This window comes from Trachypithecus francoisi, unplaced genomic scaffold, assembly GCF_009764315.1.
Source record: "Trachypithecus francoisi isolate TF-2019V2 unplaced genomic scaffold, Tfra_2.0 Lachesis_group6, whole genome shotgun sequence".
NCBI classification, from domain to species: Eukaryota; Metazoa; Chordata; class Mammalia; order Primates; family Cercopithecidae; genus Trachypithecus; species Trachypithecus francoisi.
Genome location: NW_022681471.1, coordinates 125,489,669 through 125,516,732, shown reverse-complemented (window position 1 = coordinate 125,516,732; position 27,064 = coordinate 125,489,669). Strand labels below are relative to the sequence as shown.

The following is a 27,064-nucleotide window of genomic DNA, read 5'->3' as shown; positions in this document are numbered from 1 at the left end:
GGATGCAACTTAGTCCTGTGACTATCTAAGGGTTTAGCCTTTCCACATACCCAGCAATTTCTACTTTCCTCTTAACTATATGCAGTTCATACAGTGCCTATGCCAGCACTAGCATTTTCATTTTTTCTAAAACAGTACAAACAAAATACATTAAACCAGATGTAAGCCAGGCGGCTTTGAGGCCCACAAAGCTGGTTCCTCCATCTCTGGCCCACCTTGGCTCTACCGTGAGATAGTTCTGTCTCTACCAATGACCGTAAACCATGCAATAAAATGTAAAAATTGCCCATGTGATGTGGACAGACCTAAAGATGCTGAGCTCTGCAAACTGAACTTTTTCCCATGCTAAGGTCTGGATTCTGGGTTCCTTGGGAAATACTGAGAAGTGTGAATCTGGCATTGAAGGTCAGTTTAAGGGTGTGTCGGAAATTGCAGGTATGGATATATGGAGTTATCATGGCCATGGCTTCTGAGCGAGGACGTGAAGGATTCTCTTAGGAGTAAAGCCAATGTGCTTTGGGATCATTCTCAGCTTCAAAAGCTTCTTTTCCCTCCAAGAACCCTGCTGGAGTCTTGTTGAGTGAGGAGACTAAACAGCTAACCTTCATTTATGTGGAGGATGTGTACAAATGTCAGAAACATGATGAGCAGTGTTTTGTGCCCAGTGACTGAGAACAGATGTGGCTCCAGGCAGTGGAGACGGTGGGTGTTTGGCAGTGATGATTTGCATAGGGTAGAGCTGGTCTTTGCAGGGCTGATGGGATTGGGGTACGAGAGGGGAAGAGGAAGCCTCTCCACAGGTCCAGGAAAGACCGAGAACAGATTGCTTGGACTGGAATGAGTGTGATGTTTTGGAAGGCAGGTGAACAAACTCATTTGCCTGAAAAAGAGATTGTGTGTGTGTGTTGGGGGTGGGTGGGTGGGGGTGCAGGGGGGCGGTGGTTAGGGAGTTGAAGAAGAAAGAGCCAGAAGCTTTGTATGGGCTTGGCTTGGGAAGGACTTTTCACACCAGCCCAGGGGGTTTGCTCTAGCAAACTCAGTGCTGTGAATTTCTTCTTTTTTTCTTTTTTTGAGGATGGAGTCTTGCTCTGTCGCCCAGGCTGGAGTGCAGTGGCACAACCTTGACTCACTGCAACCTCTGCCTCCCGGGTTCAAGCGATTCTTATGTCTCAGCCTCTCGAGTAGCTGGGAGTGCAGGTGCACACCACCACACCCAGCTGATTTTTGTATTTTTAGTAGAGACTTGGTTTTGCCATGTTGGCCAGGCTGGTCTTCAACTCCTGACCTCAGGTGATCTGCCCACCTCGGCCTCCCAAAGTGCCGGGATTACAGGCGTGAGCCACCATGCCCAGCCCAATGCTGTGCATTTCTGCATGGAGAGCCACTGTGCTTGGTGAAGAGTCTTTGGACATCATTGTCTCCACCCAAGTGAGAGGATGATCATTGGCAGGATGAGGAATCATGGGATTGTCCAGGATGAAGCCGACCACCTCGCTGAGGATGCTGATTGTCCCCAGATGAGGCTGAGATTGCTCCTGGGTGGCCCTGGCCTCATCCTGACATACAGGAACCATGCTTTTTAGCCAACAAGAGCCAGAAAACACTCCTTGCTGAAAAGTTGCCACCAGAAAACGCCAGTGTTACACACCTCCAGATACTTCCCCTCTGACCATGAAAGAGGAGCCAAGATTTATTCGGCTCTCCTTTGGCTGATCTGAGTGCGGTGGTGTTTACAACTAATTGATCACAACCGATTACAGATTTCTTTGTTTCTTGTCCTCTTCCACTGCTTCACTTGACCAGCCTTTTAAAAAAAAGATGTGATCAAATAGATTCTGGAACTGAATAACTCCTCTGAAATGATTTATGACTGAAGTAATGTTACTCACCAACAACTTTCTCGAGAGAAAAACATCATTTGATATTGGTAAAGTTTAGAGTATTCATGATAGATAGGATATGCTGTACAAGAGAAAACTATGCAATCCCTGGCCCATAAATATTTTGGAATGATAATTAGGAAAATACATCTAGACATTCTCAATGCTGTTATTGAAAATCGTGCCAGAATTTGACTCCGCAGTGCTATAAGGATGGGTTTCTCACCTATAATTGTTTACTTTGTCTTTTTTTGGAAATATGGTCTTGTCTTGTCACCTAGGCTAGAGTGCAAGTGGTGCAATCATGGCTCACTGAAGCCTCGAACTTCTGGGCTCAAGCAATCCTCCCACCTCAGCCTCCTGAGTATCTGGGACTACAGGCATGGGCCTAGCTAATTTTTTTGTATTTTTGGTAGACGTGGGTTCTCACTATGTTACCCAGGCTGGTCTTGAACTCCTGGGCTCAAGCAGTCTTCCCACTTTGGCCTCCCAAGTGCTGGGATTACAGTTGTGAACCACTACACCTGGCCAATATTTGTTGATTAAACGGGATCGTGTATGTAAATGTGCTTAGAATGTACCTGTGCATGGGCATTTTTCATTTTTCTCTAGAGGCTTATTTATGAATATCATTACATTAGTCTAGCAGCAATTTACTCAGAACTCAGTTTGTGTTATAACAAGTAGAATTTTTTTTTCTTTTTTTTGTGGTTGGGTCCCATTCAGGATGCGAATCATGCACAACAGTCTGCTGTTACCTGCTTGACTGGGACCCTTGGTACGGCACACCATTCCCGACTGGTAAAGGCATTGTGCTGCCGACATCAGTTCCAGGATGGGACAAACTGCACACAGTAGGCTCATCTTGTGATGTGATTTCTTGAGTGCGTCGTGTTTGGGTGGATATATATGGCATATTTCACCTTCTGTTTATTTCTGTTTTTATATTGATTCTAACTTTTTAAAACCGTGTGTTTAAAAAGATTAAAGCTCGTGTTGTTCTGATTGTGTTTGTCAATTTCTGAATGCCCCTGGGGAGAGACAGCCTTGTTGTCAAACCAGTTTGGGGAAATCACATGTTTAAAATTCATACTGGTCTCATGGGGCTTGGCTGTGGTTGTGTCACTTTCTCAGGTCCAGGGACAGAAGAAGTGGGAGGATTGACTTAGTGAAATGTAGGTGATCGGATTCCCATGCATAGCAGTCAGTGTGCATTTATAGAGACAGCCCAAGAGATAGCTGCCCAGACTCAGACAATTATAGGTGTGTCTCGTTTTATATGACAGCTGCAGTCCTAACACTGTCTTGTCAATCAGTATGATCATGGGGGATCGGGGAGGGGGGAGCTCTACTTTTAAAAATCCATCTGAAAACTCTTTATCTCTCTTGTCAAGCCCAAATTTCCTTAATCAGATTTTCTTCAAGGAGAGATGCCTGTAGACAAAGTGCTTTTGTTGTTTTTCTCCAGAAAAATAAAAAAGACTCTGAAATTTCTGATTCCTACTGTATAAGAAATATAGGAAGTATTTAGTGGGGGTCTCATTGTATTGTTACCTTGCTTGGCTCTTTGCATTTGGCCAATGGTTGACGTTTATTAAACTCATGACCAGTGGTAGATAAAAATATTGGAAATACATTTTATATAGATTTAAGCCAATGTTCATGTGTAATGTATGGAAACTGAAAGTTGTGAGGGGAACATTTCTCAGGGAATGAGAACAGAGTATAGGTGCTCTCTGATTTTTCTGGAAGAGCTACATTCCATTGTCCTCACCTCATTAAACATACTGCTTGGAAGAAGATGCTTGTTTTACCTGTTTTGTTAGTAACCGAGTATCTCTTTTGCTCACATTTAAAGTTGTGCTTTGAGATAGTAATGCTTCTGATTGCGAGTGTACTAATACAGTTATTTAGGCAAAGCTGGTGAATTAATTTTCCAACAAATATTTGGAGCAAAAGCAGTCAATTAGATAAGATAAAGCAAACTTATACAAAACTGACCTGACTTCCACATTTGTTTTCATAATTTTCTTTTGCAGGATAACAAAGCCATTGACCTTTGCCGATTGTGTTGGGGATGAACTTCCTTTAGGATGGGAAACTGTATATGATAAACAAATTGGAGTTTATTACATGGACCACATAAATAGTAAGTAGTGTGCAAAATCTGTGGCATTATATCAAAGATGCCAAAAACTTTTTGTAGAGTGAAACAATCGTTACCTTCCAATGCAGCATTAAATTGGGTTTTATAAATGTAATCCGAAGTTTCCATTAGCTCAGTTCTTCACAAAGTGAAACAGTTCTGTAGCTGTACTTTGCTTGTGTCTTGCTGGGGACTGCATATAATATGTTTAATGGAGGATTTTAATAACTATTACAAGGACTAAATTTCCCAGCCAGTCTGGAAATAGAAATACCTCTCATAATGAAAAAATTATTTATTGCAGAGTGGAGCTGACAGGTTATTGGAATAAGTGCCCAACTGATTACCTTCACTTCATTTCATCTTATACATTTAACTTTAGCTTTCATACACCAGACCTTTGTGACCTATCTCCCTCCCTCCCTCCCTCCCTCCTTCTCTCTCTCTCTCTCTCTCTCTCTTTCTCTCTGTGTGTGTGTGTGTGTGTGTGTGTGTGTGTGTGAAGGGAGGAAATGGTATAGAGACCATAGCAAAAACAGTGGGTCTTTGTAGAACTATCTAGAGCAGTGGTTCTCATCCTGGGTGATTTTATCCCTCAGGGACACTTGGCATTGTCTGGAGGCATTTTCTTTTTTTTTTTTTTTTTGAGACGGAGTCTCCCTCTGTCGCCCGGGCTGGAGTGCAGTGGCCGGATCTCAGCTCACTGCAAGCTCCGCCTCCCGGTTTATGCCATTCTCCTGCCTCAGCCTCCCGAGTAGCTGGGACTACAGGCGCCCGCCACCTCGCTTGGCTAGTTTTTTTGTATTTTTTAGTAGAGACGGGGTTTCACTGTGTTAGCCAGGATGTCTCGATCTCCTGACCTCGTGATCCACCTGTCTGGGCCTCCCAAAGTGCTGGGATTACAGGCTTGAGCCACCGCGCCCGGCTGATTGCAGCTCTTATCCAGAGACTGGGCAGTGGTGATTGGAGACAGGGATATCTACCATTATGACCCCGCTGCCCTCCCAGGCAAGTCCAGGTGGCAGGAGAACTTCTAGGTGGACCCACTGGTTTCTGGACAGGGCAAGTACCTGGCAGAAGAGAAGCTGAGAGGCCCCAGTGGCTCTCTGCCAGCCTGGCACTTCACGACTGTGTATGTTTGGGTAAATGTGGCCGTTTGAGCTAGGCTTCCCAGCTGATATCTAAGGGGCAGCTCGTAACATGTAAGAGCTGCTCACTTCACAGGGCCACCTTGCTGTGGACCTGGGCAGATGCCTGTGACTTCGTTAATAGGCTTTATCCTTCCCAGGGCTTGGTGGTACGGATGCCCCACGCCCACTGAATCTCATCTCTGAGACAAGAGCAGGACTCTGATTTTGCATTTGTTTTGGTTTGTAAATCTTCTCCTGTGAGCTTTTATGGCTTGGAGAGGCTTTCTAGGAGGGGCGCTGGGATGGTGTGAGAAGGGGTGAGCAAAGGATATTGACAGGAGAGCAGACAGGGAGGGGATTTCCAAAGGAGAACTTACCTGGAAACATTCTAGCAAGCACACCTTCATCTGTGAGTGTGAGTGTGTGTGTGTGTATGTGTGTGGGGCAAAACAGACATCATGTAAAATTTACCATTTTAACCATTTTGAGGTGTAATTCACAGAACGTAAAAGGAACCATTTTTAAAATGAATAGTTTGGTAGCATTTGGTGCATTTACAGTCTTGCGCAGCCATCACCTCTATCTTGTTCCGGAACATTTTCCTCACCCCAAAGGGAAATCTCATCTCCGTTAAGCAGTCATTCCCCATTCCCCTAGCCCCTGGTGACCCCTAGTCTGCTTTCTGTCTCTGCGGAGTCTCCTGTTCTGGGTATTTCATAGACATGGAATCAGATGCTATGTAGCCTTTTGTGCCTGGCATCTTTCACTTGGCTGTTTTTTGAGGTTCTTCCATGTCATAGTGAGCATCAGAACTTTATTCCTTTTTGTGGAATTGTATTCCTTTGTATATGGTGTATACAGACCATTCTGTTGTATGCACTCAGTGAAAGGTCCTGAGAGTATAAAGGTGACTGAGACTGTGCCCCTGCCATCTAGAGGCTATAGTTTAGGTGGGAAACAGAAAAGATGTAAAAACACTCAGGTGCCCAGTGTTAAGGGGGAAGAAGGGCAGCCCACGTAAGCAGGGGAGAGACATGTGTGCCTAGAGGATCAGAGAAGTCTTCAGAAAAAAGGTGCCTTTGCAGCATGCCTGGGAAGACGGCAGGCCTTCCTGTGACAGAAGAGGTCTGAGTCAGCATGGCAAAGGCACGGGGGAGCCAGCCAAGCATATTTGGGTACTTCGCAGAAGTTCAGTCTGCGTAGAGAATGCTTTGGGGGAAAAGGATGGAAAATGAGATGAAGTTGACGAGTGAGTTTTGGAATTCGTATATTAGGCTAAGGAGATTGGACTTTGTGCTTTCTTTCTTTCTTTTTTTTTTTTTGAGACAGAGTCTTGCTCTGTTGCCCAGGCTGGAGTGCAGTGGCCGGATCTCAGCTCACTGTAAGCTCCGCCTCCCGGATTTACGCCATTCTCCTGCCTCAGCCTCCGGAGTAGCTGGGACTACAGGCGCCTGCCACCTCGCCCGGCTATTTTTTTTTTTGTATTTTTTAGTAGAGACGGAGTTTCACCGTGTTAGCCAGGATGGTCTCAATCTCCTGACCTCGTGATCCGCCCGGCTCGGCCTCCCAAAGTGCTAGGATTACAGGCTTGAGCCACCGCGCCCAGCCAACTTTGTGCTTTCAAAGAGATTTCTGTGTGAAAGCATTGCATCCCAGTTAGAGGGGTCACTTTGGAGAGTGCTCTGAGGATGGATTTTGGTGGGATGAGACCAGAAGGTTCCGAGAGTCTGACTGAAGTAAGGAGAGACAGAGACAAGGGCGTGTCACCAATGATTATCATATCCAGGGGCAGGGACCTCCAGTTCTTCATAACCCACCGAATGTTTCAGGAGGAAGAGGAGTGGGATTCTTTGAGGATGAGTCCCAGGTTGTACCCCCAGGCTGGCTCCGCAGTTAGATCCAGATGATGCGGCTCCCCGCAAGGTGAAGACAGGAGAAGAAGGCATGTGCTGTGTGGTGTTTGGTTTGATTTTGCTCTTGATGGGGAAAGGTGGTGTGGAGAATGAGGGCTGCTTTGGATGAATGACTAGGAATGACTTTGAGTCCATCCATGTGGAGGTGCATCCAGGAGGCAGGTGGGAATGAAAGGTTGGAGCTGGGGAGAGAGGCTGGAGCTGGAGTTAGGTACAGGCCCTTGAAGAGCTAGACAGGAGGAAGCAGAGTGAACATGAGGGAAGCTGTGGTGGGATGAGACAAGGAAGTCAGCGAGGAATGGGAGAAGACTACACAGTCTGGTCTGGGAAATGAAAGAAGGGGGCCAGTCAGGCCCGGACACAGAAGAGTTTCCATCATCTCACGCAGAAGGAGTCAATGAGGAGAAGGTCATAAATAGCAATTAGTGTCACAGTTCTGAGCTCACGTGGGTTCATCTCCTCCCATGCCTATTTAAAGTGTGGTCTTTGTTGGTGAAAACGTCGTCTTGTATTGTCTTCCCTCCTCCAATGGACTGTTTCATATCTGTAGAGTTTCCTTCTCATCTGGACTGTGGATATAAAAATAGAAAGTGTTCCACACTGTGGAAAGGTTCGTGATATAAAATCTTCCATAATATGCATCCTGGTAATGAATTAATTTTCACATTGACGAGCGACATCACTGCAGGACTGTTGGTCAACCTAAGGATTTTACTTTTAAGTCACTTACATTTTTACCTTTTAAATTTCAGAACTTACCCAGATTGAGGATCCAAGAGAACAGTGGAGGCGAGAGCAAGAGCGCATGTTGAAGGAATATTTAATTGTAGCCCAGGAGGCTCTCAATGCCAAGAAGGAAATCTACCAGATTAAGCAGCAGCGGTTTGAGCTGGCCCAGGAGGAATACCAGCAGCTGCACAAAATGTGTGAGGATGACAGCCGCTCACACGCCAGCTGTGAGTTGACTTATCTCCTGTTAAAAGCCATTGTGACTTTAAAAGCCATCTCTCTGCTAGGTTACCTGCAAACACTGAACCTTCCTTGGGCAAGATAGCTTCGTGAAGGTTCTAATCACGTAGTGTTAGGTCATCAGTATTCGGCACTGAAATCAGATGAGCACCCGGTAGCCACTCTTGTAGCAAGGGTTTATCAAATGCTTACTTTGTGCCCAGTCACTGGGTTATGGTTGGTGGTGACTAAGAAAGGAAAGGTCTCTGCCCTTGAGCTCACATTCAGGTGGGGAAGGTAAAAAATAAACAAGAAAACAAAATTTCAGGTAGGGATGTATACCAGCCTCCTGTCTCTTGCATGTCAGTTTTGAAGAGGGCTTCCCTCAGAGATCTCTGCAGTTAACACTGCTTGTCTGGGATGATCTCTTGGGAAATCCACACAGTGGTTTCATTCATTCTGAGTGGGAAGACTCAGGAGACCTCAGCCATGTCAAGCTCCCTGTCTCTTTGTAGAGTCCTCTGTTGGGCTCTAGGCTTTAGTAGGCAGTACAGGGACGGAGGAGGAACACCATAGAACCCAGAGAATCGGGGCACTCTCCTTCTGCCCCTCAGGTAAGATAACCATATACTGCTTGCTCTTCTCTAAAGGGACCTCTCTTTAGTTTTGAAGGCTGCCAGAGTGGGGGGTCCATTTCATTAGTACTCAGCAAGTGCTCAGTTTTGAAGAAACCAGGTCCACTCTCAGAACCCAAAGCATTTTGCTGTGGACACAGTCACCACATGAACCAGTTCCTTCCCAGCAGACTGTCACCCTCAACAGACCCCAACAGATGTGCATGATTGTGACTGGCCTGGGCCCTCGTGAGCTTGGAAAGAATGGATGAAAGTTCGTACCACTGGGTTGAATTTTATAAAAACCTGTCTGTTTGATACTTGGGGCCTTTCCTGTGATATTAGTGCCATGTTGCCATGGCAGATGTTAAAGACACAGCCATAGCTTTACTTGTATTGCAAGTCAGAATGGAGGTAAGGCCAAGGGGCCACACGTTTAGTGCTCTGTTTTATTGCAGCAACTGTTGATGGGGCAGAAGCCTTAGAAGCTGTAGCTGGGTAGGGGTACTCCCTCTACGATAGGAATTGAAGATATTTCTGTTACTGTGTATCTTGAGGGGAACAGGGAACTCAGTTTTACTGATGTATTACTTCCAAGCCATCTCATCTCCATCTCTGCAGATATTGGCACATACCTGGTTGGTTTTTTTTTTTTTTTTGGCTTTGTTTTGTTTTTCACTTTCCATCAGAATGTGATAGGTTAGCTATGTGTGGAGTTTTAGAGGCTGGTTTCTTATCTTCACAGTTATCTTTTCTTGGAATGTCTTTCTCTGATTTTGGTATGAGGGTAATACTGGCCTCATAGAATGATTTGGGGAATGTTCCTTCCTCTTCTGTTTACTGAAAGAGTTTGTGTAGGCTTAGTATTAGTTGTTTTCTTAAGTATTCATAGAATTCACCAAAAGAGCCACCCCGACCTGGAGTTCTTTGTGCAATGTTTTAAACTACAAATCCAATACTTTTAATAGAGAGGTATCCGGATTTTTTGTTTCTTCTTGAATCAGTTTTGGCATTTGTGTGTTTCAGAGAATTGTCTATTTCATCTAATTTAAAAGTCAGCAAACTTTCCTATAAAGGGTCAGATAGTAAATATTTTAAACTTTGTGGACCATGTGATCTCAGTGGCAACTATTCTACCCTGTGGTTATATTGCAAAAGCATTCAGAGACAACATGTAGACAGATGTGCCTGGCCGTGTTCCAGTAGAAGTTTCAAAACAGGTAGCAACCTAGATTTGGCCCACAGGGAGTTTGCTGCGCAGTGATCTAAGCTGTCAAGTCGATGAAGTTGTTTGTAGAATTCCCTTATTAGCCTTTCAGTGTCTGTAGGCTTTGAAGTGATGTCCTCTCTTAAATTGCTGATATTAATAATTCATGTCTCTTAATCAATATGGCTAAACTTTTAGTGATTTTTATCTATCTTTACAATACACTGGTGTTTGCCCTGTTCTCCAATTTCTTGTCTGTTTCTATCTTACTGGTTTTTCTTTATTATTTCTTTCCTTCTACTTAATTTGGCTTTAATTTGTTCTTCCTTTTCTAGCTTCCTAAAGTGGAAATTTAGATCACTGATTTTAGATCTTTCTTACTTCCACACATAGCCATTAAAGGTAAGGATTCTCCTCTAAGTACTACTTTAACTGCATCTCATAAATTTTGATATGCTGTATTTTCTTTCAGTTCAAAATAATTTCTCCTTTTTTTTTTTTTTTTTTTGGTGGTTTTTGACCCGTGGGTTGTTTAGAAGTAAGTCCGTAGGACTTTTTAAAGATGTCATGTTGTTGTTTATTTCTAACTTAGTTCCATTGTGGTCAGAGACTAACATTTCAGTCTTTTGAAATCTATTAAGATGACTTTTATGGCCTAGAATACTGTTCGTTTGTTTTTTTTAGATGGAGTCTTGCTCTGTCACCCAGACTGGAGTGCAGTGGCACGATCTTGGCTCACTGACTCACTGCAACCTCCACCTCCCGGGTTCAAGCGATTCTCCTGCCTAAGCCTCCTGAGTAGTTGGGACTACAGGTGTCCACCACCACGCCCAGATAATTTTTGCATTTTTAGTAGACACAGGATTTTGCCATGTTGGCCAGGCTGGTGTGGAACTCCTGACCTCAGGTGATCCACCTGCCTCGGCCTCCCAAAGTGCTGGGATTACAGGTGTGAGCCACCGTGCCCGGCCAGTCTTTTTGATGATGCAGAAGCCCATGGGCTTGGTGCCTTGATGTCTCCTTAGCTGAAGCAATGGCCTATAACTGGTTCTGAGATCATATAGTTAGCAATTCTAAACATTTCAGAAAGTTACTTGGTAGACGTTAGGTTGAATGGTATAAAATTGCCGTTTTTGTATCTAAAAAAGGGCTGAATGTTGGCTATTCTTATAATCCAACCTAATAGTGTGTTTCTTTCCAGCAGTCTTTGGGTACCTTATCTTTTACATGCTTGCATTTGGTTTGGTCTCCAAAGAGGCTCTCAAATCACTCTTTCAAAGAATGGAATGGAAGAAGTACATATCAGAAAAACTTGGCAGGATGTTTCTTGCCAGTGATTGAAAAGAAAAATTGAGGCCAGGTACAGTGGCTTACGCCTGTAATCCCAACACTTTGGGAGGCCGAGGCAGGACGATCACTTGAGACCAGGAATTCAAAACCAGCCTGGGCTACTTAGCAGGACCCTGTCTCGATTTAAAAAGAAAGAAAGAAAAATTGAGTCTAGAGAAAGTGTGTATTGTGTACTGACTACTAACAGTGCAGCCAGAATGTCAGCTGCAGTGACTGTGGGGACGCTGAACTAGATGCCCTCAATGATGCAGACATTAGAACATCCCGTCTGATTCCACACCCACTCTGAGGGGCAGTGAGCGAGGAATCCCAATGCAGTGCCAAGCTGTAGTTTCAAGTATTCAGTACTTCAGCATCCTGAGGAGCTGAGGATCCTACAGGATCAGTTTTTGTATTTCCATGGGCTTTTCACTTCTTTGATGTTTGGGCAATAGGGAATTCTACTCAATTACGTTTCTTTTTGTGCCCTATGGGGTTTTATTAATGCCCGTTAAAAAGATACACTCAAGAGGCTCTTTTTGAAGTGGTATCTGTTCCTTCAGTAGAGGAAGCTGATGACTCTGTTGTTGACTTGAGGTTCTAAGGTGCTCACCAGATTCCATTTCCTGACCTGCTGGATGTCTCCGTGTGGATATGATCTCTTCCTCTATGTGTGTAGGTTGCCTTCGAGGCCAAAAGTGGGCCTGCCTGTTTTTGTGAAAGAGCTGGAGATGCCAGTGGGTCTTCCTGGGGCCTATCAGCTCATCAGGGAAAAAACCAACTCTGAACGGAATCTAGGAGTTGATCCAAGTGTTTTATCAACTTGCTGCTGTCCCTAGGGCTTCCACCAAGCTCTCTCAATCTGCCATTTAACCTGAGCTACAAGGTACAGCAAGGAAAACCCTGCTAGAATGGACTCAGATGAATTCTTTCTGGCTACAGGATAGAGTCCAATGCAGTGATCCTGTTGGCTTGACCATGATCTAACAGATGGCTTCTACAGCCATGCCAGAGGGCCTGGGCCCATGTTGGGAGCTGCTGGTGGCAGTTTCCATAGCACAAGTTGGCTGTGTAGCCACACGGGTCTCACTGCCCGTATCTCCCTCAGTGCTAGTCATCTAAAGCAGGAGGCGTTTCCTTTTTCTGATACTGCGAACAGAATAACATCTGGACTTAATTCCCAGTTCTTCCTTCATGGGTAATGACTTGAAGTGAAAGGAACCAATATCCAATGAGCTGGTGTTTTCTATGCATTGTTATGATCACAGTGTTGTCAAGCACGTGCTGTTTTCTTTATTGTTCACATGAGAAACTGAGTATCAGGTAGGCTAAATTATTTCTTCAGGATTACATACCCAGTAGATGGTAGAAGTTGGATTTAAGCCCAGATCTGTTTGTGTTGGTGGCCTTCAGTGCTCTGTACAGTTTCCTAGACATGGAAGAGGCCACTCAGAACAGCTGATGGTGTTTGTGGAACCCCTCCCCCATCCAACTTTCAGGTTATCTGAAAATAAAGACTAGTTATAAATTGACAAGTCATCTGGAAATTTTGCAGCGATAAAGGGGGCAAGTGGAAGACAGAGCACTTTCTAGATCTTGACTTTTCCATGGCCCATGGAAGATCACTAAACTGTTCATTTATTTTTCGACAGCTGTTAGCACCTGCTGTTGATATATACTAAATGGCGGGAACATGTTTTTCCTGTTGTTTGTTTGTTTGTTTTGTTTTTTGAGATGGAGTCTCGCTCTGTCGCCAGGTTGGAGTGCAGTGGCGCGATCTCGGCTCACTGCAGCCTCTGCCTCCCGGGTTCAAGTGATTCTCCTGCCTCAGCCTCCTGAGCAGCTGGGACTACAGGCGCCCGCCACCACGGCCAGCTAATTTTTGTATTTTTAGTAGAGACAGTGTTTCACCATGTTGGCCAGGATGATCTCTATCTCTTGACCTCGTGATCTGCCTGCCTCGGCCTCCCAAGGTGCTGGGATTACAGGTGTGAGCCACCGTGCCCAGCCGGGAACACGTTTTATTCCTAATGGTTGCTTGTTGGTAAAGATGAGGCAATAATGTGTGAACAGAGGAATTAACTGGAACAGCCATTTCTAATGTGGGAGCAGAAGGTAGAGAGAAGTGCATCTCACCTATACCCTTCACACTTTTCCCTCGAGCTATGGAAACCACCAGAAGAAAACTTCGTTCATTGGAGAGGAACGATTTTGTGGCAATATTGGGCTCTCTGGTATCTAAGAACATCCATGCCTTGACCTGAAAGCAAATTCAGATACTTGGCTGAATACTTTGCACACTTGTCTCCATGAGAGTAGGAACCCAACCCTGCTTGATTTCAATGAGCTTCTGAGCTAGCTGGCTGGTAGTGCCCAGGCCTCATTTATGCTTTGTAGAACACTGGGGTGAAACTGCTCAACAATGGGCTCATTCTCTCTGAGACACACCTGCTACTTTTTCTACAGCTCCATTTTGTAGAGTTTTCTTCTACTTTCTTTATTGCAACATGTTCTTCTATTTGCCTGCCTTTTAACACTGAATATGTTCATTATCTCAGACACATTTTTTCCTGGAGTTACTCCTTTATTCTTCCTGAGGAACTCTAGCCCCAGGTACATTCAGATGAACTATGTATGACCATTTGTAGGATCTTTTGGAAGAAATTCTTGCATGGGGTACGATGATAGTCTAAACCTCAGGTCTGCAAACTATATCAGGCCTGTGGGCTGGATCCTATCCACTGTGGGTGTTTGTAAATAAAGTTTTATTGGAACACAGCCATGTCCATTTACTAACCTATTGTCTATAGCAGCTACAATGGCAGAAGAGTATTTGAGACAGATTGTATGGCCCACAAAGCCAAAAATATTACTGTCTGGCCCATTAGAGAAAAAGTTTGCCAATCCCTGGTCTATACCCATAGTTCTCAGACCTGGCTGCAAGCTAGAATCTTTAAAAACTTGCTGCTTGGACCTCACCCCAAGAGATTTTGATAGAACTGGCCTTGGGTGGGACAGGCTTTTTTTTTTTTTTTTTTTAAAGCTTTTCAGGTGATCCCCAGGGTTGAAATCCACTGGGCTAGATGGAGTGTGAATGGCCCCTGTAGCAGCAGGAATATGACTTTGTTTACTATCCTGGTTCCTAGGAGTTACTCAAAGTCTACATTGAAAGAGGCAGCGTTATCTCTGGTGAGAAAGGGCTGATCCACCCTGAGTTCTTGGATTAGGTGGTGGTGAAGCTTGACCTTATCAGCCATCAGTCCTGCCAACATTCCTTCTGAGGCTCCAAGCCTGTCTCACAATGACTGTCTTCCATTGGTGCTGTTTTTTTTTTTTTTTTTTTTTTTTTTAAAGATAGGATCTTGCTCTGTTGCCCAGGTTGGAGTGTGGTGGTGTGATCTTGGCTCACTGCAGCCTCAACCTCCCGGGCTCAGGCGATTCTCCTACCTCAGCCTCTTGAGTAGCTGAAACTCCAGACATGTGCCACCATACCTAGCTAATTTTGGTACTTTTTGTAGAGATGGAGTTTTGCCATGTTGCCCAGGCTGGTCTCAGACTACTGGACTCAAGAGGTCTGCCTGCCTCCACCTCCCAAAGTGCTGGGATTACACATGTGAGCCACCGCACCAGGCCTTATTGGTGCTCTCGCTGTTGAAAGATTTCTCATTTGCTGTCTTGGTTAGGAACAGGACTACAGGCAATCCATTCCAATTCAAAACTTTTTGTTTTCCTTCACACAAACATGTTGGAGCAGGCAGGAGAATAAAGGATCATGGAGCATTTTCCCCATATATTAGTTGGTAAGCCAGATTTTGAAGGTTGCAGCAAAGCATATGTTTCCTGAGAAATAATCCCCTCGTCTGTCCTGGAGGGAGAATTCTTGGTTAGGATTTGGTGGCATCTTGGGTTACCTCTGTAGATCACCCCCAGGTGGCCTTACTTGATTGTTTTTGGTCTTTTACTTATATTGCCTTAAAAAAACCCATCCTGCCCACTTTGTCGGCCTTGCATATTTCTCCGTGTGCCTCTCTGGTAGATAGTACCTGTCAACCTGGAACCTGTCAGGGCTTGTCGGCCTTTTGCCCAGAGTCATTCTTGGCTCCCTTGAGCAACTCCTGACAGTGCTGATCCATGGAGGCCTACACCTGGTCCTAAGGAGCAACCTGCCCCAGAGGATGTCTTTGAAGAAGGACTGCTGGTCTTTTAAAGCATGGCTTTCCTCTGGGGTGACCTTAGGTTTCCATAGCTCAGAGGAGGCCTGTACATAAGAGAGACAAAGACAGACAGACACATGGGCACACACATTTCCCCTTTCAGTAATCTGTCAAACTGAAATCCAGAGTTAAGTAGTGGGGTTTGCAACATTTTGAGTGCTAAATACACAGGTCAAGTTCACCCATTGGGTGGTGGGCACTGGGGAGCTGGAGGACCGTTTCTTCTTCTGGGAAAGCTAGCCCAATTAAAGGATCTTTGGCAGCTGACCCACAGGAACCCAGATTCTAGACATGAAGCCCTCTGTGAATGATGGCATAGTGTATTATAGATCAAGTCACTACAAACTCAGTCTTTTAATCTGTAAAATGGGCAAGGAAACGTAAGTATCATTTCACCTTCACAAAGATTTTATGAGAATAGATTAAATAAACGTGAAAGGCACCCTGTAATAGCAAGGTATAATAATTTACATTGCTGTGGCCCAGCTAGGCTATAACCTCATTATTATATTATCTGAGGCAATGTTATATGCCTGAGCAGACTCCATATTGCTATTTAATAGCTCTGCCCGCTCAACTCTTCAAGAGAGAAGAAAACTTTAGAGGTGAAAGTCTGGTCTTTATCATAAACCTCGAGATTGGAGACATGTCTTAATAGAGGAAGATATTCCGTTTATAAATGTTGTAGAAGGCTGAACACGGTGGCTCACTCCTGTAATCCCAGCACTTTGGGAGGCCGAGGTGGGTGGATCACTTGAGGTCTGGAGTTCCAGACCAGCCTGGCCAACATGGCAAAACCCCATCTCTACTAATACAAAAAATTAACTGGGTGTGGTGGCGGCACCTGTAATCCCAGCTACTTGGAAGGCTGAGGCAGGAGAATCGCTTGAATCCAGGAGGTAGAGGTTGCAGTGAGTTTGACATCACACCACTGTGCTCTGGCTTGGGTGACAGAGTGAGACCCTGTCTCCAAAAGAAGAAAAAGTATTGTGTAGTGCACGCTGTTATGGGGTCTGGAGTCCTGAGCTGTTCTCGGACTCTGTAAGTGGCTCTTGTAGACTTACGGGCAGATCTGAGGAACTGAGAATTTTATTTATAAATTGAATTACATTATTAAAAGTTATACCAGTGTTCACAACCATCCTTAGTATTTGAAGATAAAATGTATTCGCTGTGTTAGTTACTTGAGTAGACTTTTCCCTTATCCCAGTCCTGGAATTTTATAATTTTATAGAGACCATAGCAAAAGTAACATGAATGCGATCCATATAATTAAAAGGTGTTCTGTCATTTATGATGGTTTCAGCTGCAGCAGAGAAGACTATTTCTCATGGGCCTGGACAATAAGGAAATTCATTGTCACATAGTGGAGTCCTCTGGAGGTGGGGTGGGATTTCCCATAGGTGGATTCAGTGGTTCAGTGGTGTCATTGGTTTGTCAGTTTCCCCCTCTAGGAGTGGATACATGCTGAGTCTCTGGGGAGAGGTGGCTACCCAACACTTCCAGGGTTCTAGTACTTAGGAAGGAGAAATGGGGGAAGGTTGCTGCGTAGATGTCCAACAGTATCCAGGACACCTCCCCTGTGTATTTCAAGTCTCTTTGCTAATTTTCCATATGAAACTGCACAGACAAAGGAAGATTGATACAGATTTTTTTTTTTTTGGGGGGCGGAGTCTCACTCTGTCACCAGGCTGGAGTGCAATGGCGTGATCTTGGCTCACTGCAACCTCCACCTCCTGGGTTCAAAGCAATCCTTCTGCCTCAGTCTCCTGAGTAGCTGGGATTACAGGCACCTGCCACTACGCCCAGCTAATTTTTGTATTTTTAATAGAGATGGGGTTTCACCATTTTGACCAGGATGGTCTCGATCTCTTGACCTCGTAATCCGCCCACCTCGGCCTCCCAAAGTGCTGGGATTACAGGCGTGAGCCAGGGCGCCTCACCGGTGCTGATGTTTAGCATTGCAGTGAACTTTGTTGAACTTGATGGTAGGCTTACTTTCTACCCTTAATGGGAAAGATCCCAGGTGATAATTCTTGGCCTTGTGTTCCTCCCACTGCAAGTTGACAAGTTGACACATGTGTTGTAGTGTTGTAAGCCAGGATTCAGCAAGCCCTAACCTCATAGCCTCATTTGCGTATTATCTCTATCCCAAGTGAAAGGCCTTTAAGCTCAGATCTGGGAAACTTAAAGTCCCAGGAGTTTAATATGGAGATGTTTTCTATAAATTATTTCTGCCTTTTAAGGGCATTGTTGGAGATGTTGCTTTCATTACCGATCTTAAATGAAACCAGGGAGTCAGGCAAGATGGAAGATGTAGGATTTGGAAATAGGCAGTCTTGTCTAAGAAAGAATTGTTTGTAAAGTATTTTACTCCATGTCTTTGAGAGATCATGAGTCTAAGTATAAGAAAATTGGAGATAAAGTTGGCAAACATTTAGCTCTTCCAGTTGTTTATTTCCAGTAGATTCAGTTGTTTGAAATTCTGACTGAATGGGACTGAAATAGTAGATTTTCCATAGAACTGTTATTAAAATAGGAGATCCGACTGCTCAAATGAACTTTGGATGTGGTTCTAATTGAGGTTTGAAGTAATTGTGCTGTTGAAGTTACTGGATGATGTTGAGCCATCCTTTGCAGTACATAGTCCGCAAATGATTTTGAATTGATTTCTCATTGTTGGCACCTAGTCTGAGTGACAGCCAGCCTTTGATTCTCAGATCAAAGGAGTTAAAGAAAGGACTCCATCCCTGCAGGTGTGTCTTCTGAGCAGGTGATGTTAATGACAATAACTGGGAGGCAGAGGGCACCAGAGTGGGGTGGTTTACAGATGCAGACAGACCAGCATTCCACTAGCTAAGCAGAAGAGAAGCCATGCAGCAGTGGTACAGAGCCCATGGCTTCAGAAACCTAAAGAAAGGAGGCAGAAGCATCAAGAAAAAGCACCGCAGAGCGGTGGATGGGGTAGTAGAAATTAGAATAGCCACTTGCTGCTCCAGCTGCCGTAACACTGGAAAAAGCTTGCAGCTCTCTGTGTGCACGGAAATTTGCTGACTGTGCCTAGCGTGTAAATAGCTCTGTGGCTCTTATTCATCCCTAGGTATTGGTTACTCACAATAATGATGCCATGTCTGTAAAGAGACTTTAAATCATGTACACTGCACTGTTTAGGAAAGCATTGAGGTATGTGATGTCTTTTAGCTAAACATTCATCAAAACAAGTTATTAGAGTAAAAGCTTGAGTGCCTCACTTCAGTTTCTTGGACAAACGACTTGGGGGCCCATCTTTCCATCTTTTTCTCAAGACTGCCAGATACTGACGTATTATTAGAAATCTTTTTTATTTTACAAATTTCTAATTTTTTTTTTCCTTTCTTGTGTCAAAAATTGTTCATCTGGAGAATATAGGTGTGAAGAAAATAAAAATAAAATCATTTTTAATGCAGCCACTGAGAATAACTGCAGTTAACCTTTTGGTTCTATCTTTCCAGTGACGTCTGTATATGTATTTTAAAAGAAAGTAAAAGTAGGTTCATACTGCAAGTACTGTTCACGTATTAAATACAGTTTCCTACATCATAATCATACCTCTTCCCTCCCCCGCCCACTGTGTCTCTATGGTGTTTAACGTTAGTAGTTTTATAGTAGAACTAAGCAGAGTTTTGATTGACCTACAGCCATGTATTTTATTATATGGGATCCTATAGAAAGTCCTGATTCAAATATCAAACATCAGGAAGATTTGAAGATGTTAAATGTCAATTCTTTAGGAGCCAGTGACCTCTTGTAAATCAGAGATTTAGAGTTATTTAATGCAGTGAATCAGAAGTTCCTTATGTGTATGTATTTTGAAGGATCTATTATAAAATAAAATATTTTCTTTCTCTTTAGCATTCTCTGGATATTCAACAAATACAAAGTATGACCCACACCAAATTAAAGCAGAAATAGCAAGTCGTCGGGATAGGGTGAGTAAAACCGATGCTTTTACAACCAGGTGGATGGAAGCCTGAGGCCTCGCAGCCTAGGCTGCTGGCATTCCCCTCTGGTTGACTCCTCCTGGAGGGATCGCTAGCAGTGTTAGACTGGAAGGGTTCTGAGGGTTCTGATGTTGCTTCCCCGGTAACCCCTGAATTATCTGTGTGCTACCGCGTTTCATCTCTTCAGACGCTTGTCTTGGTTGTCTGGGAAGGGGAACAATTTTGTTGCATTTGGGACAAAGCACGAGAAACATCTTGGCAATGAAGCCTGCTCCTCTCTTGGTGTGTCATTCCCTGAATCAGGGTGTATCTTTTAGTGCAGTGGTTCTCAAATTTTAGCACAGCTAAGAAAAATACCTGGGAGCTTGTTCAAAGTGCGAGCTTCCAGGCCTAGCCCCTGAGTTTTGACGTGGACCTGGAGCGGGTCCCAGAATCTGTTTAAAGAAGCACTCCAGGAGCCATGGAGTTTCAGGTAGTCAGAGAGCAGGCTTCTGGACACAAAGTTTCATGTGCGGGGGTCTGAGAGGAGTGGGTAGAAGGAAAGATGAAGAATGTGTTACAAAAGTTGCAGTTGTAATATGGAAACCTTGAAAATGTTACTGGTTCCCCACTTGGGTAAGAGTCTGTCTAATCTGGGATTTTTGTATCTAAGCACAGCAGGTCTTCTAGAAAGGCTGCTTCTTATGCATGTGAATGGAAGTTTATAGTGAGAATAGATGATCTTCTGAACTGCAAGCTGAGTAGAAACTCAGATGACAGTGTTAATAACAACTGTAGAAATCATTCTTCGCAGCTGGTTTTTGGAAAAAAAAATGTGATTTGTCTTTAGCTTTCCAGATTAAAACGAGAGCTGACCCAGATGAAGCAGGAACTGCAGTACAAAGAAAAGGGGGTGGAGACCCTGCAAGAGTGAGTTGCCTGGACACTTGTTCCAAAGCTTCATGACCTTCACTTTCATGCCTTTATTTATGCTCATGATTTTCCAATGCTAACTTCAGAATCTCTCTTTTCCTTGAAGATATTTCGTTGCTTTAAATGGAGATACTCGGGAAACAAGACCTTTATTTTTATGTTTATGCACGTTTACTATCGCTGTGCAAGACACTCATGGCTAGTTACATTTAAATTAGACTTTTTCTTAGTTTTATTCTTTTAAATTTTTTGTTCTAAAATTGACATTTAAAGAAAATTAAAAGTTTAGTTTCCCAGTCTCAGTAGCCACATCAGAAGTACTCACTAGTGACATGTGGCTAGTGCAGGTTTTCTCCACCCTTTAGCACTAGTGGGATTTGGGGCTGGATCATTCTTATCTTGGGGGGACTATCCTATGCATTGTAGAATGTTGTCTTGGCCAGGCCTGGTGGCTCACGCCTGTAATCCCAACACTTTGGGAGGCTGAGGCGGGTGAATCACCTGAGGTCAGGAGTTCGAGACCAGCCTGGCCAACATGGTGAAACCCCATCTCTGCTAAAAATACAAACGTTAGCCAGGCGTGGTGGTGCATGCCTGTAATCTCAGCTACTCGGGAGGCTGAGGCACAAGAATCACTTGGCAGGCACCTGTAATCCCAGCTACTCGGGAGGCTGAGGCAGGGAGAATCTCTTGAACTTGGGAGACAGAGCTTGCAGTGAGCCGAGATTGTGCCGTTGCACTCCAGCTTGCTCGACAGAACGAGACTCTAAGGAAAAAAAAAAAAGAACGTTGTCTTTACTCTTTACCCACTAGATGCCAGTAGCATCTTCCACCTGCATTGTGACAACCAAAAATGTTTCTAGACATTTCCGAGTGTCCCCTAAAGAACACATTTAATCCCAGCTGAGAACCACCATGCTGGTGGCTACTGTATTGAACACCATAGGCGATAGATTTCCATCATCGCAGAAAGCTCCTTTGGACATTCCGGTCGGTAGGTCTTCCTCCTGTTCTCGTTTTTACAATTAGAACTTTATCCCTACTAAGAGATTGGGGATGAATTGTTTACAATTAGTGAGCTGTATCAAGTCTGCAGATTTCGTGAACTAAAGGTGGTGTTTGAGAACTGGCGCTGGTGTGGGTCTGAAGGTTTGCTGAGGCATTCTGTTCCTTCACTGGCTTTCCTTGCTGAACCTGCGCATGTGCCTCACGCCTTCTGCACCTACTTTTCTCATCTGCAAATGGTGATTGTTTTAGGCAGCTCAGGCTGCTAGGACAAATACCGTAGACTGGGTGGCTTGAACAGCAGATATTTGTTTCTCACAGTTCTGGAGGCTGGAGGTCCAATATTTGGTTCCTGGTGAGGGCCCGATTCCTGATTTGCAGATGACCATCTTGTCACAATGTCCTTTATGGCCAAGAGAGCAAAAGCTCTGTTCTCTCTTCCTTTGCCTAATCCCATCATGGGGTTCCACCCTGTGACCTCATCTACTCCTAATCTCCTCCCAAAGGCCCCACCTTCAAATGCCATCACATTAGAGGGTAAGGCGGCAACGTAAGAATTTGGAGGACACACAAACACACAGTCCATAACAGCAATCATTGTGCTCAGTTATACTGAGGACAGCACCAGCACCTGGTACATGGCCAGCCAGAAACAATTAGCCCAACTCTGTGTGGTTACTGTTACTGACACAGGTGGGCAGCATGTTGCCTCTTTCATCCTGCGTGCAGACGCATGAAGTGGCACACGTGACTGCAGCACTGCTCTTTATGGGGAAGTAATAAGGAATGTGAGGTATAGATGTAATTACTACCATTACCCAGCTATGTGTTTGTGTGCATTTTGGATCTACACTCAGAGCTTCCTTTTATTAGCCCTAGTTAGTGTTAGTAAAGCTTCTTCTTTAGTTTTTTTTTTTTTTTTTGACAGAGTCTTGCTCTGTCCCAGGCTGGAGTGCAGTGGTGCGATCTTGGCTGACGGCAACCTCCCCCTCCCAAGTTCAAGTGATTCTCGTGCCTCAGTCTCCCCAGTAGCTGGGATTGTAGGTGCCTGCCACCACACCTGGCTAATTTTTGTATTTTAGTAGAGATGGGGTTTTGCCACATTGGCCAGGCTGGTTTCCAACTCCTGACCTCAGGCGATCTGCCCACCTCGGCCTCTCAGAGTGCTGGGATTACAGGCATGAGCCACTGTGCCCAGCCTCTTCTTTAGTTTTATCTTAAGCAAATCAAGTTTCTTTTCCAGCCAACCGGCTGCTGGTTTTGTCATTCATGCAGCGCATAGGCTAGCGTGCTTTCCAAATGCACTTACGTGTGTTCTGTCCTTTTAGCCCCCCACTCCAGCCAGCCTCCAGATAATCCAACACCTCCTCAGATGCAACTGTGTGTGCTGTGGCAGTGTCATCCTGTGTCACTTTGGCTAAGGGAGTGGATAAGGAATAAGCAGAAACAAATCATTTGATTTGTGACAGGTCACCAAAAGTTATTAGGACTACCTAGTTGGATTTGAGGTGAATTTCCTACCTTCATTAGGCCACACTGTAGCTGTCTCTCATTGTGATACCGTGTCTGTGGGCAATAGGTTGTTTTTTGTTTGTTTGTTTTTTGAGATGGGGAATCTTTCTCTGTTACCCAGGCTGGAGTGCAGTGATGCGATCTTGGCTCACTGCAACCTCCGTCTCCTGGGTTCAAGCAATTCTTCTGTCTCAGCCTCCCAAGTAGCTGGGATTACAGGCACATGCTACCATGCCCAGCTAATTTTTGATTTTTAGTAGAGACTGGGTTTCACCATTTTGGTCAGGCTGGTCTCAAACTCCTGACCTCAGGTGATCCACCTGCCTCGGCCTCCAAAGTGCTGGGATTACAGGCATGAGCCACCGCGCCCGGCCCAGTATGTCGTTTTAATGTTAGTCATTGTGCGTGCTGGAGGTTGCAGTTAACGTCATTCTCATTTACAGCTCTGAGGAAAGTGACTGGGGTTCAGGAAGAGTCTGAGTTTGCTCAGGATTCCTGAGCATCAGCAGGGAGCCACGTCTGGCACTTCCCTCATGGCCGTGGTTTCTGTAGTGGGTTGCTGGGCTCAGCGCCTGTTGCTTTGCCGTGGCTCCATCGTTCTGGTGAACTCCATTTCCTTATTTGAAGACAAAGGCCATATAGCAGTGTCAGCCGTAGACGGACTGATTTAGAAAATAACTGCTGACTGAGAAAACCCCTTTCTCCTTAGCATGGCTAGGATGTGAATTCATCTCTTGTAGTTGCAGTGGTTTCAAGAATAGAAAAGGCAGCCTCTGTTTCCCTAAGGGCATTAGACAGAGAAGCAGGAGCCAGAATAGCAAGAATTTTAACTTTACACCTGCGGCCAAAATGGAGCGCAAGTTGTGCTCCTGGAAGAGAGGCGGGCCAGTGCTGTTTGGATTTTCTTTCTGCTTTCATTATCAAGATCCCACGCTTGGGAACAGCAATTGTAAACTTGCCACTTGCCAAGGAGAGGCTCCTCCTGCTTGCCTGAGCCAAGGGGAGGCTCCTTCTGCTTGCCAGAGCTCATGAGAATACCCGCCCTCCCCCTGGAGGCCAAGGAGTGGCCTGGGGAAGGCTCTGGACCTGGCCTTGGTCCTGAGGGGCTCACCCCACCTCATGCTTGACCAGGGGCAAGTCGGCTTTCAGGAGGGAGCTGCCCAGAGCCATTGTTTAATGGGCATGTTGCCTTGGCTCTGTCTGACGCTGCATTGTCACTGTGCATGTTTACTTTATTCTGGGACAGACAGAGCCTCACAGGCAGAAGAGAAAACACAGGCACCCATGCCACTCTTAAAATATTTTTGTAAGTGGAAGATAATCTGGTAACCTTTCTCTGAGTTCCACAGCTTATGAGATGAAAACAGCCTCATTATTTTTTCTGGTATTGGACATTGGGCTTTTATGTTTGGATCGAATCATGCCAATGTATATTTTTTTAATTGAAAAATTTTAGAAGGCCTTTTCAAGTATTGAAAATGTGATTACCCCATCTCTACTGGGAAATCCTGACTATACATACAGATAGCACGTGAACTGTTATACCTAAACATGAAGTATCTCTGATTTTATCACCAACATTGCTTTAAAGCAGTGGCCCAAGATTTTCCTCCAGAAAATTTCCTGCTGTTCTTGCTTCCCAGAATATCCAGTGTATTCTTTTCCAGAGCACCTCACCAGGAGTTTGGCTGCTTATAACATTTTAAGCTTGCCTTGTTTATCTTGGTGAATTTCCTGGCTAGCAAGGAAATTCATCATTACACTTGGGTCCAAGTAAGGAAAAAAGAACCTTTTGTATTTTACTTTAAATCTATATATATTGTTGATTGTTGTAGAGAGGAATTGGCCACAGATATGTTTGCTGGGTTAATGATAGAATGAATATGTACATGGGTGTATGTTATATATGTATCTATGTGAAGTGTATACATGTAAGCTTTTAATGATGGAAAATATCAAACATAAAAGTAGAGAGAATAGTATACTAAAACCCTCCTGTACCCCTCACCTCATTTAACCTGCACAATTGCCAGTCTTGATTCGGTGGTGACCCCGCCCCATCTGCTAAGCTCTCACGGCCTTATTGAAGCAAATGCCAGAATCCCATTTAATCCATAAATATGTCTCCAAAAGTTATGGACTTCTTTTGAAAATAATTCTAATCCCTGTACCCCACTTACTAGGCATCTTGCGTCCAGTGAGCTCTTGCATTTCTTCAGGTGTTTGGGTCCAGTTTGGGCCACAGAGTGCCTTTGATTGATGTCTCGTACGTCTTTTCTTTCTACTCTCCCTCCTTTTTTTTTTTTCCCCGTGACAGCTTATTGGTTGGAGAAAGTAATTTGGTTGTCCTATAGAATTTCCCTAGTGTTGGGTTTTGCTGCTGAAATTCACATGATGTCATTGAACATGTTCCTCTGTCCCTTGTTATTTATGCAAATGGGTATAATAGTTTGAGAGGCTTGATCGGATTCAAGTTCAATTTCTTTTTTTTAGTAAGAATGTTTTTAGGTGGTGGTGTTACTTCCATCAGGAGGTACCACTCTCTGCTTGTTTCTTTTTGTGGTGTGACGATGATTGCTAGGTTCTGGCCTTGTTAGCCCAGTGCTTTGATTTATATTAATAACATTTCTCGTCAGCTTTTTACCTAAGTTGTGGATGTGTATCTTTCAGGATAAGTTCCTGCAAGCGGGCTTGGTAAGTTAAAGGGTGAATGTATTTGTCGTATTATAGGTTGAATATTTATTATCTGAAATGCTCAGGACCAGAAGTGTTTTGGAGTTCATTTTTTTTTTTTTTTTTTTGAATATTTGCATTGTGCTTACTGGTTCAATATCCCTAATCCAAAAATTTGAAACCTGAAATGCTTTAGTGGTCATTTTATTTGAGTGTCATGTCAACGCTTAAAAAGTTTCAGATTTTGAAGCACTTTGGATTTCGGATTTTCGGATTAGAGATACTCAGCTTGTGTTAGATATGGCCAAATTCCTTTGCTGAGGGGTTGCACCGTTTTGCCTTCCTACCACTAACATGTGAGTGTTCTCGTTTCCTGTGGCTTTGCCAACAGGATGTGTTGATAAGCATTTGCATTTTTGCCAGTCTCATAGGTGAGAGATAGTATCTCAGGGTAGTTTCAATTTGCATTTCTCTTGAGGCCTTTTATAAAAGTCTTCAGAAAATAGGAGCACCATTTACAATGAGTAATTAAAGTTTACAGAAAAATTGAGCTTTTCCAGTGAAGATCTCCTGGACTCTGTTGCCCTAAAGTTTCTGAAACGTTTTGGAAAAATTACTTACTGTAACTTACTACTAGTGTCCAGGGGCAAAGGGAAGACTCAGGACCAGGACGCGCAATGTTTCTCAACTGGGTGGTGATGTGCGTGAACGGACCAAGTGCACCAATAGATGTGGGCAAATTCCCGTCTCCAGCTCCTGCCTGGAGCTCTAGAATGCACCTTGTGTTAGATTTTTCTTTTCTTTTCTTTTCTTTCTTTTTTTTTTTTTTGCGGCATAGTCTCACTCTGTGGCCCAGGCTGGAGTGCGGTGGCATGATCTTGGCTCACTGCAACCTCTGCCTCCCAGGTTCAAACGATTCTCATGCCTCAGCCTCCTGAGTAGCTAGGACTACAGGTGTACACCACCACGCCCAGCTAATTTTTGTATTTTTTAAAGTAGAGACAGGGTTTCTCCATGTTGCCCAGGCTGGTCTCGAACTTCTGGGCTCAAGCCATCTGCCCGCCTCGGCCTCCCACAGTGCTGGGATTGCAGGCGTGAGCCACTGCGCCTGGCCCCTTATGTTAGATTCTGAGTGGTCCTGCAGGTGGGAAGCTCATTTAACATTGCCTTTCCCTGAGTTTCCTGCTCGTGTTATTGGAGCCTTTTCCTGCCATGATACCTGCCTGTAATGTCCTTGAGCACTGGCTTGATGGCAGAAGATGCTTTTGGGGAACTCTGCCTGGCCACCTTGTCCATGGTGTGCTGTTTCTCCACCTGGCCTCTGATCCTTCTCACGGCTTCCACCACCACAGCTCTGGGCCAAGCACTAATGTGAGTCTCCATCCTCGCACAGTAGCCACGGGTTCTTCCACAACTCGTGCTCTCCTTGTGGTCCTCCTGTGGCTCTCTCTCACCTACAACACAAGCCAGACTCTACATAGGCTGGCCGTCGGCCCTGCCTCATTTACCTCTAGTTTCACCTTTGAAAGGGATGTCCTGCCTTTACCATGGGTACTTGGAGCTCCCTCTGCCTGGAATGCTTTTTCCCCCAGATGCTCACA

General features: G+C 44.5%; 1 protein-coding gene across 2 annotated transcripts in view; it reads left to right on the top strand.

Annotated features, from left to right (window-relative positions):
* Positions 1–27,064, top strand: part of WWC3 (WWC family member 3) — a 128,293-nt gene that overhangs the window by 43,252 nt on the left and 57,977 nt on the right. The window contains exons 1-5 of one of the 2 annotated variants that reach the window (XM_033202127.1): positions 387–858; positions 3,920–4,029; positions 7,822–8,025; positions 19,273–19,349; positions 20,191–20,270. In XM_033202127.1, coding sequence (XP_033058018.1) covers positions 4,014–4,029; positions 7,822–8,025; positions 19,273–19,349; positions 20,191–20,270 — 377 coding nt within the window. In that variant the 5' untranslated portion in view covers positions 387–858; positions 3,920–4,013. Of the gene's footprint in view, positions 1–386; positions 859–3,919; positions 4,030–7,821; positions 8,026–19,272; positions 19,350–20,190; positions 20,271–27,064 lie in introns of those variants that run through there. The other variant, XM_033202126.1, reaches the window with a different exon arrangement.